The sequence below is a fragment of the Numenius arquata genome, chromosome 3, assembly GCF_964106895.1.
Source record: "Numenius arquata chromosome 3, bNumArq3.hap1.1, whole genome shotgun sequence".
NCBI lineage: Eukaryota > Metazoa > Chordata > Aves > Charadriiformes > Scolopacidae > Numenius > Numenius arquata.
In genome coordinates this window covers 18,267,105-18,279,981 of record NC_133578.1, presented here as the reverse complement: position 1 = coordinate 18,279,981, position 12,877 = coordinate 18,267,105, and the positions used below count along the sequence as shown (strand labels likewise).

The window sequence follows — 12,877 nt, the reverse complement described above, 5'->3', positions numbered from 1 at the left end:
CCCGGCCTGTCTCTCGCCCTGCGGGTGTGATCCTCCGTGCGTGCCCCCACGCGTGTCCCCCGCCTTTGCCCTTGCATGTCCCCTGCACGGCCCAGCGTTTCCCCGTGCATCCCCTTGCGTTGCACCCCCCCCGCACTGCCGCTCCGTTGCCCCCATTGCTCCCCCCACAGCTCAAGACTCGTCTCAGCACCTCGGTGTCTTCACGTCCCTGCGGCTCTCACTGTCCCCACCATGTCCAAGTGCACCCCCAAGGGCCCTGGTGGCTCTAGGGCGCCCGGCGCAGTGTTACCCCCCCCCGCTACCCGGGGCATTGCCAGGCTCCGCAAGCGGATCCCGGCCTGGTGCTCATGTCCATCCCCGTGCAGAGCTGGCCCCGCTTGCCTGCATGGCTGTGTGTCCCTCCCTCGTGTGTCCGTGTCCAGTGGTGCTTGCCCCAGTCCCCATGAGTGTCCCTCTCTGCTGGGCCGTGCCATCCCGCCGTGGGTCCTTCCTTGCAGCCCTACCCCACAGTCCATCCCGAGACCTTGCTCCAGCCCATCTTCTCTCCGCAGCTAGTGACCTGCCAGGATGGTGGTACTGGGGGGCTACTGTGAGGGCAACAGCTCCATCGCCCATGCCTGGGTCCAGCAGGGATTCCAGCCCTGCTTCTTCTTCACACTGGTGCCGGCCGTGCTGCTGAGCATCTGCCTGCTGCTGGGCGCCCTGCAGTACGCCTGCTACGTCCGCTTCGGCCGTGCCATGGAGCCCAAGTACATCCCCCGCTCCCGCCTCTACCACAGCCAGGTCCTGCTGTCCCTGCTCCTGGCCCTGCAGCCCTTTGGGGGGCTGCTGTGGCAAGTGGGGGGCCTGGGACGGCTCTACGGGTACATGTTGCTGCACGCCTGCCTCTGGGCCCTCAGCTGGGGCTGCGCCGTTGCCCTCCTGCAGCTGGAACACACACGGGTGCTGGCACAGGACCGAACGCGGGGCCACGGCACCGTCCTCCTCCTCTTCTGGGCACTGGCTTTCGCCGCTGAGAACCTGACCCTGGTGTGCTGGAGGAGCCCGCTGTGGTGGTGGGCGCTGGAGGACACCAACCAGAAGGTGGGCTGGGGAGGCTGTGGGCTGGGGAGGGGGACGGGGCCCTTTGCTGGGGGTGGGGGTACATGCCGTGCCCTGCCATGGCTAGGGTGTACATGTTCCCGTGTCGTGCCCATGCATGTGCCGTGTGTCTCGGCCCCGAGCCCATCTGTCACCCATCTCTCCATGCCCCCATCCAGCTCAGCTCCTGCTTCTGCCCGGCCTAGCCCCAGGTGCAGAGGTGGGGAGTCCTTGCCTGCTCCCCAAAGCCCTTTACCCCCCCTGCTCTCCCCAGGGTAGGGGCACCCCAGGCTGGAGGACACAGAGCCAGACATGGCAGGGAGGAAGGAAGGGGTCTGGGTGCTGCCTGAGGTGCTGTGTGCAGCCAGGGGGTCCCGCTGAGCTGAGTGGGGTGTCCCTTCTTCCCTGGCTGCACTGCACCCCATCCCTGTGCCCCACTCCTTGCCTCTCTCGGCTCATGCCCATCTCGTGCCCGTCACCAGCTGAGGCGCTGACCCCCCCCCTCCATCCAGGTGCAGTTCGGCTTCTGGCTGCTGCGTTATGTCTGCACGTTCATGCTCTTCATCCTGGGCATGAAGGCCCCGGGGCTGCCCCGCAAGCCCTACATGCTGCTGGTCAACGAGGAAGAGCGGGATGTGGAGAGCAGCCAGGTGAGTCCCAGGGCCAGAACAGTCTGGGGAGGTGGCTGAAGAGGAGCTGGAGACACTGGGGTCAGCAGCTTCAGGAGACAGGGAGGAGCGAGGTTTAGGACTGCTGAAGCTCCCTGCCCGCTGTCAGCAGGATGTGGCCCTGCTGGGAGGATGGAGCAGGGACCCTGGGAGGACAGGGCTGTTTTTCTTGGTGGGGTATTCCTCAGAGCCATTGCCAGCTGGGCTGGGGTGCCAGGGCAGTGACCCCTCGTTCTGCTCTCTCCCAGCCTCTCCTGCCCGACTCCGGCAGGGCTACCTCCACCTGGAAGGATTTCCGGAGGAAGCTGCGGCTGCTGGTGCCCTACATGTGGCCGAGGGGCAACCACCTGCTGCAGGGGCTGGTGCTGTTCTGCATGGCACTCATGGGGCTGGAGCGGGCCATCAACGTCTTCGTCCCCATCTACTACAAGAACATCGGTGAGACGCCTGGAGATCGGTGTGTGAGGCAGCCCACGGCCTCACCAAGTGCTGGGGGTGTCACGAGTGACCGTGGGGGCTGCAGGGACCTGGCAGGACCAGGGTCCAGGGGGTCAGGGACCAGTGCTGGGTGCTGGGGCCGGTTCCCTTGGGGTACCCAGCGATGCTCCCTGGCCCTCCGTCCTGATCCATGCCGCCCTCTCCCCAGTGAACGAGCTGACAGTGGGTACTCCCTGGCACACCCTGGCCTGGACTGTCTGCACCTACGTGGGGCTGAAGTTCCTGCAGGGCGGAGGTGCTGGTAAGGACCGTCGGGAAGGACGGGGCGCTGGGGAGAGACAGGGTGGGCCACATCATGCTGGGGTGATCAGGGATGCCTTTATGCCCCCATCACTGCTGCTCTCTTTTGGCAGCAGCAAGCAGGGTTGGGGGCAGCAGGAGGACCCCATCTCAAACCCCTCTTGCCCAGCTGGGCTTTCTGAGCTGGCCATTTTCCCTGGTGGCACCAGTCCCTGCTGACCGTCCCGTGGTGCCCTGCAGGCTCCACCGGCTTCGTGAGCAACCTGCGCACCTTCCTGTGGGTGTGGGTGCAGCAGTTCACCAACCGGCAGGTACAGGTCCAGCTCTTCGCCCACCTGCACGGGCTGTCCCTGCGCTGGCACCTGGGACGTCGCACTGGTGAGGTCCTGCGCAGCGTGGACCGGGGCACCAGCAGCATCAACAGCCTGCTCAGGTCAGAGCGTGCCCATGGTGGGCGGGGGGTGGCCAGGCAGCCCCCACTGGCCCAGACTGATGTGCCATCTGCCTTTCCACCCCCAGCTACATCGTCTTCAGCATTGTCCCCACCATCGCGGACATCGTCATCAGCATCGTTTACTTCACCTCGGTCTTCAGCGCCTGGTTTGGCCTCATCATCTTCGTGTGTATGAGCCTCTACCTCAGTGAGTGGGGGGGGTCTGGGGTGTGGGGGTGCCGTGCTGGGCTGTGGGGCAGTGGTCGCCTGGAGACACAGCCCCCTTCTGCCCACAGCTCTGACCATCTTCATCACCGAGTGGAGGACCAAGTACCGGCGGGACATGAACACGCGGGACAACGAGGCCAAGTCCCGGGCTGTGGACTCACTCCTCAACTTCGAGACGGTACCATAGGTGGCGGTGAGGAGCTGAGCACTGCCTGGTGCTATGGGGTCTGACCTGGGCGCTGACCCCAGCTCTGTGTCCTGCAGGTGAAGTACTACAATGCGGAGAGCTATGAGGTGAACCGCTTTAACGATGCCATCGTCAAGTACCAGGTATGGGGTGCTCAGCACCAGTGGGAGCATCAGAGGAGAAGGAGCTGAGCCTCACGGGCACCTGCGGGGAGCATGGAGCTCACCATGGGTCTGGTTTGGAGGCGGAAGCATCCCAGAGGACCTTGTCTCTTCCAGGTCTCAGAGTGGAAGGTGAGCGCCTCACTGGGTCTCCTCAACCAGACCCAGAACCTCGTCATCGGCCTGGGGCTGCTGGCGGGGTCCCTGCTCTGTGCCTACTTTGTCACCGAAAACAAGCTGCAGGTAAGGCTGGTGCTAGCCTGGGCAGTCCCTGCCCGGTGTGGCACCCTGGGGCTGGCGGTGATGGGCACCTTTCCCGTGTCCCTTCCAGGTGGGGGACTTTGTCCTCTTTGGCACCTACATCATCCAGCTCTACACGCCACTCAACTGGTTTGGGACTTACTACAGGTAATGCTGGGAGCTGCAGGGGTGCCTGGGGTCTCCCTCCTCATGGGCACCTGGGTCAGGATGTACTCCCCCAAAACTTTTCCCTCTGGTCTTCACGCCCTTCCAGGATGATCCAGAACTCCTTTGTAGACATGGAGAACATGTTTGAGCTCTTCAATGAGGAGCAGGAGGTGGGTGCCACCTTACTGGACCTTGTTTCCTGGCATGGCCCTGCGGTCCTGCCCTGGGGACAGGCTGGCTCTGAGGCTGCATCTCACCGTATGGCAGGTGAAGGATGTGGCGAACGCCAGCGACCTGCGCTTGGAGGCCGGGCGGATCGAGTTTGAGAACGTGCACTTCAGCTACGTGGATGGGTACAGGGCGGTGGGCACAGGGTGGTGGGATGGGACGAGTCAAGCTATGGGGCCTGGCATGGGGATACGGGGCAGCGGAGGTGGCCCTGAGCCCCTTTCCATCTCCCTCTCCCAGGAAGGAAATCCTGCAGGACGTCTCCTTCTCTGTGATGCCCGGGCAGACCCTGGCCCTGGTGAGAGCGGGACCTCGGGTGTGGGTTCACTGTTGGAGGCTGGGATGGGGGAAGAGGGGCTGGGAAGTATGGGGGTGGGAAGGACAGACCCCCAGCAGGGCTGGCTCTTCCCTGGCTCCAGCAGCTGGGGGATCTCTGGTGTATCCAAGTCCCTTCACCTTCGCATGCAGGTGGGACCTTCAGGCTCAGGGAAGAGCACCATCATCCGCCTGCTCTTCCGCTTCTATGATGTGCGGGGTGGCTGCATCCGCATTGACGGTCAGGACATCTCCCAGGTGAGGGTGGGAGGCCTCCAGGGACCTGGGGGAGATGGATGTGTGCTCCTCTGGGCCTCACGGCATTGCTTGCTGCAGGCACTGGCATCTCCCTGGGGCAGGGGTGAGCACACAGCCCCCGCAGCCCCTCTGATGGCTGATGTCTGTGCTGGGCATGGGGTGAGTGGGGTGACTGTGGGACCCCTGGGCTGAACTACTGGAGACTGGCCAGGGCTCCCCAGGAAGAGCTGGGCACTGGTAGGGTCCCCCCACAGCAGTGTAGAGATGCAACTGAACCTGTGGTCCAGGGGGAAACCTTGAGCAGACACCCTATGGATGAGTGGTGCATTGGGCTCACAGCTGAGGGGTAGGATTGGGTTTTGAGGGGGGTCTTTTTTGGGGGAGATCTGGCTGAGCCCTCCCCCCCACCTCCCCAGGTGAAGCAGGCGTCGCTGCGCGCTCACATCGGGGTGGTGCCCCAGGACACGGTGCTCTTCAATGACACCATCACCAACAACATCCGCTACGGCCGCATCCTGGCCACTGACCAGGAGGTGCAGGAGGCAGCCCGGGCTGCTGACATCCACGACCGCATCCTTTCCTTCCCTGATGGTGAGACCCCCACGGTCCCTTCCCATGCCATTCTGGGTTCCCCCATGATCTTGTAGCTGCCCTCACAGGTGTCCTTGAGTGACATTCCCCATAGGGACACCTGCACGACCCTGTGCCTTGCCTCTCCCTGCTGTCCCTCCAGGGCTAAATCAGGCCCTGGGCAGGGATGGGCTGAGGCTGTGCCAGGCAGCCATGTGGTCCCAGCAGGACAGCCCCCCCCCGCCCTGCCATGCAGCAGAACCCTGGTGCCCATCCCCATCTCGTAGGGCAGCAGCGCAGCACGTTCCTGCCCTTGTGCCTGCAGGATACAACACCCAGGTGGGGGAGCGGGGGCTGAAGCTGAGCGGCGGGGAGAAGCAGCGCGTCGCCATCGCACGCACCATCCTGAAGGGTCCCCGCATCATCCTGTTGGACGAGGTAACGGCAGCGGCCCCCCAGTCCAGCCTTGCCCGCTCTGCAGCAGCAGCCCTGGCCCCAGCGGCTGCCTGCGCTGCCCACATCCCTTCCCTACACCCTGCCTCTCCCGCAGGCCACGTCTGCACTCGACACAGAGACCGAGAGGAACATCCAGGCCTCCCTGGCCAAGGTCTGCGCCCACCGCACCACCATCGTTGTTGCACATAGGTAGGGATGGGGGGAAAAGGGCTGATCTGGGAGATGCTGAGCTCTCTGACCTGGCCAGCCCCTGCAGAGGGACTCGCAGACCTGTCCTCCTGCCTGGGAGGTGACAGCCCCTGTGATTGTGGCTCCTTGCACTGTGCAAGCCCCCCTCGGTCCCTCTCCCCTCTGAGCCAGGATAACCTTTCCCTGCAGGCTCTCCACCGTGGTGGGTGCAGACCAGATCCTGGTGCTCAAGGACGGGCGCATCGTGGAGCGAGGGAGGTGAGCATGAGGGGGGTCCTTAGCACCGTCTGCCCTCAGGGACCCCCTCCCTGGCTCTGGGGCCAGCGCAGGACCCTGCACCTCTCTGCTCTCCCCGCAGGCACGAGGAGCTGCTGCAGAAGGGCGGTGTGTACGCCAGCATGTGGCTGCAGCAGCAGGCTGGGGACGAGGGTGAGAGCAAGGAGCACCGCAGCGAGAAGCCCCTGGGCAGCAAGAAGGGTCTGTGAGCGCAGCTGGGAGCTCTGCTGTGATGCTGACCCAGGGCCCAGGCCCCCGCGCTGCCAGGGAGCCCTTTGCCGGCTGCGGGACAGGGCCACGTGTGCCCCAGGAGCTGCAGGGGCTGGGTTGGACACTCCAGTACGTTTGTACCTGTTTGTTTTGCTGTTGTGTAATTTCTTAAACCAGGTCCTTCCCAGCTCCGTGCCTGTGTCCTCTGGGCAGGGTACATGTCTGCAGGACTCCCTCCCAGGGAGGGGTGGGGGGTGCTGTGCTCTGGGCAGGGGCAGGCAGGGCTACTGCCTCTGCCCGTGTGTCGACCAGCAGGTTGAGCTCCTTGGGCTTAGGTGGGCAAGGGGCACAGCAGGCTGTCAGTGCCTGCCCCATCCCCACACAAAGGGTTGAGCATGGAGGCAGGGGCTGCACTCCAATGGCAAAAGAAGGAAGAAGCAGCGCAGCTGGTGCCTGCTTCACCCCCCCCCACATTGCCCCCAGCCTTGCATCTCCTTGTGCCACCATCCATGGAGATGCATTGCTCTGAACTGGACACCAAACTCCCCCAAAGCACCTCTGCACCTTGCGCTATGCTTTTATTTTCTCCCAAGCAGCACTTTGACAAGTCTCAGCATTCCCTCAGCCCAGCCTAAACCCACCTCCCACCCCAAGCAGATAAGCCCCCCTGCCCTGAGCTGTACACTGTTGCTTGGAGTGGGACAGTACAGCCCTGTGCAGAACCAGGACAACTCCACAAACAGGAGTGGATCCAGCAGGGAAGCTTGAGAGAGGGGGTGGGAAAGCAGCACCGCTCTGCACAGCTGCAGACCCCCCTGCGAGAGGCCAGCAGGACAAGTGTCCCCCTCCCCACCCCCTATACCTCCCCAGGGGTCAGCTCCTGCTTCCAAACACCAGCAAGACGGGCTGGCTCCAAGCTCAGGGCTGTGTTTGCAAGAAGGGGTTCTGTGCTGCTGCTCCCCAGGAGGGGATGCCCCACAGCGTCGCTGGAAGGAGGGAGGGGTTCCTGCCCCAGCAGCATTAAAACAGGGCCCTGGGGTAGTTTATGGGAACAGGGAAGAGGCAGCAGCAGGAAGGCAGCTGCAGTCCTGCGGAGCGACGCTGGCACACTCAAGTCGCTGCTGAGGTTACTTTTCAGTTAATGGCCCTTGTTAAATTAAACCAGAAAGAAAACGCAGCTCCATTCAGTCTCAGAGAGGTCCTGGGCCCCAGCCGAGCTGGGTAAGGCCCAAGATGCTTTGGTGCATGCAAAGGGCAGGGGAGGCACCGAGGGGTCCGCCTCGTCCCACACCGTCTTCACCTCTCCAGGAGCATCAGCAAGTCGCTGCATTGATTTTATACGGGTACTAGGGCTGAGGTGTCAGTGGTGTGGTTTGGTGGCTCGCTTACAGCCCCCAGGGAGATGAGCTGTCCCTGGCGGGGGGCTCTTGTTGTCTATGTCCAGGCCAGAACCCCACGGCCTCCACCTGGGAGGCCAAAGCTGCTCCTCAGGTCACAAGCAGGCTCCCACGTCCACAGGCACACCCTGCCTATGACATGCTGCAGTTTGATGGCTTTGAACCGTGCGTCTGGAACAGAAGAAGCATGCAGTGAGCAAGGGAAGATGGGCTTTTTCTTCTGTCCTACAAGGGGGCACATCCAGTGCTCAAGTCCCCAGGGCTGTGTGCTCAGCAGTGGCGCTGCCACTGCCCCAGGCTGGGCTGCCCTCCTGGTGAGAAAAGTGACCCTAGACAGATCCAGAGGCAGCAGAACCCAGGGAAGACCCCACCACGACACAGACAGGCTGGAATCAACCCCACCGTGGTGCGGAGCCTACAGCTGGCCTCACTCACCTGCCGCTGCGATTGCTGGTACTCGGCTTCGCTCGCTGACAGTGCCTGGGCCAGTGCCAGATCCTCCTCCTCCTGCGTGCTGCTGGGGACAGCGATGCATTGTGTGCCTCAGCCTCCCCAAGGCCCACCGGCTCCACGCTCGGAGCCCTTTGGGGTGGCAGGATCCCTGCAGACCTCCAGGACAGCTAAGGGCAGGGAGCAACTGAGGATGCCCCTGAACAAGCCGGGGACTGGGGAGGGACCAGAGCATCGGGCTGGGGCTGGCAGCCAGCACCCCGGGCCAAGGAGAACCACATTAACTCCAGTCTGTAAGACGGTGATTTTAGCAGCACTGGGGAATGTGCCTGAGGACGTGGGCTCCCGGGTCACCCCTACTCTGCCTCTGTCCTGCTCTAGCCACGCTCGTTAGCTGACAAGCAGTCAGACAATGGTTTGCCCTACTCTATGCTGGCAGTCACTGTCCCCTCCCAGCACCCCAGAGGTCTTGCTCACTGCACAGAGCTCCGTGATGGCTCTAGACTCTTCCATTTTCTCCCCCATGAGCCATGCAGAAGCATCATCCAGAGCCACGTGCTGAGAGGAACGCCATCCCAGAGCCACATGATGCCGCCCCAGGCACCTCTCACACACAGGCTTGGGGCATGACACCACGTGTCCCCGGGTCATACCTGGGTGGTTGCGCCGAGCTGTGTGCTGACTCTGCCAGGGACATCTCCAGAGCTCGCTGCAGTGCCTCTTCCTCGCTCTGAAACAAAACACCTCATCACCAGCTTGGCCGGGGGTGGCAGGAGGCAGCCCTGAGGGACACACAGCAGGCACAATCTTCCCTGGCCGAGGGTGGGTGCATCTCCCCTCTCCAAGGCCAGACACAGCCAAGGCGCAGGAAGACCTTGGGCTCAGGACAGACCTGCAGTGCTCTCTCCCCCCGCCCAAGGGAAGGCAGCCCTGCCTGCCAGAGCATGTTAAGAATACCAGTGGGAAGTAGCTTCCAGGCTTCTCCTCTGCCCTTGGCTCGCAAAACAGAAAGACAACACCCAGGGAAAACAGCCAGTGCACTTTGTCCCTTTGGGGAAAGCTGAGCACTGAGCACAGCCGAGAGCTGCCATTCACAGGCACCGGAGCAAACTCTGATGCCCCACTGAGCATCCAGGATCCCTGTTTGCCAGGGAAGACCCAGCAGGGGAGCACCGCGGTCACCTAGAGAACGTGCGTTACAAAGCAGTTGCTGCAGTAGCTCCCCAGGGCACAGGAACCACACAAACGCACCCCAAATACCCAGGCCAGGCCACTCACCAGCCCGTTCTGCAGCATGGCAGCCGGAGGGGAGGTGCTGTGAGGCTGCGATGCAGCTGCTCTGCCTCCTCTGTGAACAGGAGAGAAGCTGGGTTATCGTCAAGGCAGGGAGCCCTGGCTGGTACACAGCCCTGCCCACGCACAGGTAGCGGGGAGCTGTCGCTCCTGCGTCCCACAGGGAGCCAAGCTGGGCCTGGTCGTGCCCACCTCAGAATTATGAGTCAGGGTGACCCTACCTGACAGAGGCTGGGGAAGAGGAGCCGTCTGCTGGCCGGGCAGCTCCACTGCTCGATGTGGTGACTGTTTTGGAGGAGGATGCTTGGGCCCTCGCAACTGCAGCGTGCCTGGGACAGAGAGGACACTGGTGAGCAACTATTTCACCACTATGAGCTGCCCCTGGGCACTGAATACCCAGGGATAAGACGCTGGATAAGCAAGACATCTCCCTGGCTCCCCGCTCCTCTTCCTCCCAAGAGTCTCCACGTTGTGGCTCAGCTATGCCCAAGAGTTTCAAGTGCCATTTCTCTCCCAGAAACACTCTGCCAGGACAGGCAGAAACCATCAGCTGCAGATTAAGGGGCTGGGCAGAGAAGCAAAAGCAGAGCAGACACCAGGCAGCACCGGTGGCTTTTGCTGCAGGAGGGAGAGGTTGTATACACAGCTGTCCTGACTCTACAAACCTTAACGCTGCTGAAGGACACACCGGCACACAGGGCAAGGAGTGTGAAAGTGCAGCAGTGCCCCACAAGGGACCAGGAGGAGCTGGGCTTCTTCCCTGTCACCCATCTGCCAAGCACAGCCCCATCCGTGCCAGCCTGCCTGTCCCCAGACCCTCACCCTGCTTTGGAGAGGGGACGCCCTGCCCCGCTGCAGTCATGGTCCAGGGGGTGCCGGTGCTTGAGGCAGTAGTTCTTGTGGCACTGGTCGCAGATCACCTTCATCATTTCCTTCTGCTTGCAGCCAGCCTTCATGCACTTGTTTGTGAAGATCTGAAAGATGATGTGGAAGTGGTGAAAAGGAACATGCCCTGCAGGGCAGTGGCTGTCCCCTCCCTCCATGTCCAGCTTCGTCTCCCAGTGCCACTTCTGTGAGGCTCTAGAGTTTGTCTCCAAATACTAGGTTTTCTGTAGATAGTTTATTAGTAATTCACTGGTGCATCAGCCTCCACAACCACAGAATGCACAGCAGGAGGGAGACCGCCTCGTCAGGGATTCCAGCCTGCCCTTCCAGGGCAGTGGGGGACAGCCCAGAGCCCTCCAGCTGCTGCTGGGCTGGATTCCTGCAGGGCCAGCTCCCTGCAGCAATTTCCTCTCCTGGCAAGAAGAGGCAGCTAATTGCTGATTGCATTTTCCTAATGGCAGCATGCAGTTTCCCATCCTCACGTCCCAGGTGGCTGCCCAGCTCCACTCCATGGCTATACTCAGCCCCAACTCACACCACAAAGCCCTGCAGATGGACACACCTCCAGCTCACCCACCCTTCCTGCACTTGGCTGGTGCAAACAGAGAGCGCAGCGGTCAGGGACGAGTCCTGTGTTGTTTTTATCCCACCCCCAGGCTTCGGCAGGGACCCAGCAGAGCTCAGCAGCGAGGTGGAGAGCGCTGGCTTCCTACCTTGCGCTTGCGCTGTGCGGGGTCAGACTTGCAGTCACGGTCAATGTGCTCACCCACCACGACATCAGGCATCTCCCCTCGCCTCACAGGGATCGGGGTGTTGCAGAGGGGACACACGGGGACCTGCACATCCTGTAGGGACAAGAAAAAGGGGGCTGGGAGCACATAGCCGGGGCACCTCGAATGCTGCATGGCCATCTATCTCACTTTCAGGATCTGCATGCTGTGGCTTCTACAGCACCACCTGTTGTTTGAGGTCCCAGTCACCACCCTCCAAAGAGGCTGCTTCTGACCCATCAGCTGTGACAGGTGTGGACACATGCTCTGGGAAGGGAAGACAGAAGGGCTGGGAGATGCCCAAACCATTTCACCCAGTGGCAGAGGGCAGGCTGGGATACACATCCCGGCTTTCAGGGACACCTCCACGCTCAATGTACATCCCAAGGAGGACTGCTCAAGTGACCAAAGAAATCAGGAACTATTCTGATCGCTGGCTGGGAATGCTCAGCAGCTCCGTGTACCGGAGACCTCTGCTAGACCTCCTCTCGGCTCTTACCTTCTTGTAGGCAGAGGTGCAGCTGTGCTGGGCGTAAGCGATGTGGTCGGTGCAGAAGATCTGCTCACAGGCGTCGCACTTCAGGGGGAGGAAGTCTGGGAGCAGGGACATGCCGCGGACAGAGAGCGTTGAGAGGTGGGGGCTGCCCGCCTGTGGCCTTGGGGGGGGGCCTCCCTGACCCCCGGAAAGGCACATCCCTGACCCTCCGCGAAGCCACCGCTGCTCCTCTCTGTCCCCCTGCTCCACCCCCGGAAACCAACGGGCTGCAGGTCCATAGCTACCGCCTTCAGAAATGCCCGGGGCTCCTCCTCAAAGGTACAGGAGCAGCATCCTGAAGTCACACCGAGCTCCCCGGGGGCTCTGGCCGTAAGGCAGAGAGGAGCGACGCCGACATGGGGTTCACCCACCCGGGATAACGGCTGCCGTGCGCCCCGGGGGAAGGACGGGACCCCGGAGAGGATACGCAGCTGCGCCCGGCCTCCCCAGCCTGCGGCGCCGAGGGCCGGCAGCCGGGCTGCACGCCCCGGTCCCAGCCGCACACCCGGTGAGAGCCAGCCCGGGCCACCGGCACCAGCTACCCCGGTGCGGAGCGAAGGACCGGAGACCGCGGCCGCCCCGCACCCCTCCGCCCAAGGGCAGCCCGGGCAGCACCTCCCGCCCTTCACGCCCACGCCGCCACACCGAGCGGCGTCCGCCTGCCGCCCCGCCGCCTCCCCCCCGCCGGCCGGTCCGCGCCGCCTAGGCCCGGGCCTGCGGCTGCCGCGACCGGGCGGGAGCAAGACCCCACCGCCCGGTGTCCCCCCTCCCCGCCCCTCCGGCGCCGCCGCCATCCCTCACCCAGGCGCTGGCAGGCGGGCCAGGAGCAGTGGGCGCCCAGGTCCGGGAACTCCATGGCGGACCCGCAACGGCGTCGGCCGCCGCCGCGCCCGCTTCCGGCAGAGCGTCACGGGGGGGGCGGGGCCACTCCATCGCCCCGCCCACTGGGCGGAGCCCCCGCGGGCAGCTGCGGGGAGCGGAAGGTTTTCCCTCCCTCCTCCTCCTGCTCCTTCTCCCCTTCCGTCGTCCTTCTCCCCCGTCCCAGCCCCGAAAGACACCCGAGGCGGCTCCTCCGCTGTGTCCCGGAGCTCCTGGCTCTCTTCAAGCCACTTCCAAGTCTTCAAGTGCCACGCGACCGTGGC

At 63.3% G+C, this 12,877-nt stretch overlaps 2 protein-coding genes across 4 annotated transcripts; one reads left to right on the top strand and one right to left on the bottom strand.

The window, feature by feature from the left end:
* The first annotated feature begins 547 nt into the window (after positions 1-547).
* ABCB6 (ATP binding cassette subfamily B member 6 (LAN blood group)) lies at positions 548-6,591 on the top strand. Of its 2 annotated transcripts, none has more exons than XM_074145969.1 (19): positions 548-1,083; positions 1,593-1,730; positions 1,997-2,186; positions 2,395-2,487; positions 2,727-2,919; positions 3,006-3,127; positions 3,216-3,325; positions 3,412-3,477; positions 3,613-3,738; positions 3,827-3,903; positions 4,010-4,073; positions 4,171-4,256; positions 4,372-4,429; positions 4,600-4,704; positions 5,121-5,295; positions 5,600-5,712; positions 5,825-5,919; positions 6,109-6,177; positions 6,278-6,591. In XM_074145969.1, the coding sequence occupies exons 1-19, from the start codon at positions 568-570 to the stop codon at positions 6,402-6,404; spliced, it is 2,523 nt and encodes an 840-aa protein (XP_074002070.1). In that variant the 5' UTR covers positions 548-567; the 3' UTR covers positions 6,405-6,591. The 2 variants fall into 2 exon arrangements, with proteins under 2 accessions (XP_074002070.1, XP_074002071.1); XM_074145970.1 differs by having other exon boundaries at positions 568-1,083; positions 4,600-4,710; positions 5,127-5,295.
* A 374-nt stretch (positions 6,592-6,965) lies between these two features.
* Positions 6,966-12,630, bottom strand: ZFAND2B (zinc finger AN1-type containing 2B). Of its 2 annotated transcripts, none has more exons than XM_074145973.1 (9): positions 12,537-12,630; positions 11,700-11,794; positions 11,144-11,275; positions 10,368-10,519; positions 9,767-9,874; positions 9,531-9,600; positions 8,906-8,982; positions 8,238-8,316; positions 6,966-7,973 (listed from the first exon to the last, which is right to left on the bottom strand). In XM_074145973.1, the coding sequence occupies exons 1-9, from the start codon at positions 12,589-12,591 to the stop codon at positions 7,935-7,937; spliced, it is 807 nt and encodes a 268-aa protein (XP_074002074.1). In that variant the 5' UTR covers positions 12,592-12,630; the 3' UTR covers positions 6,966-7,934. The 2 variants fall into 2 exon arrangements, with proteins under 2 accessions (XP_074002074.1, XP_074002073.1); XM_074145972.1 differs by having other exon boundaries at positions 7,935-7,973; positions 8,238-8,319; positions 12,537-12,591.
* Between the last annotated feature and the right edge of the window lie 247 nt (positions 12,631-12,877).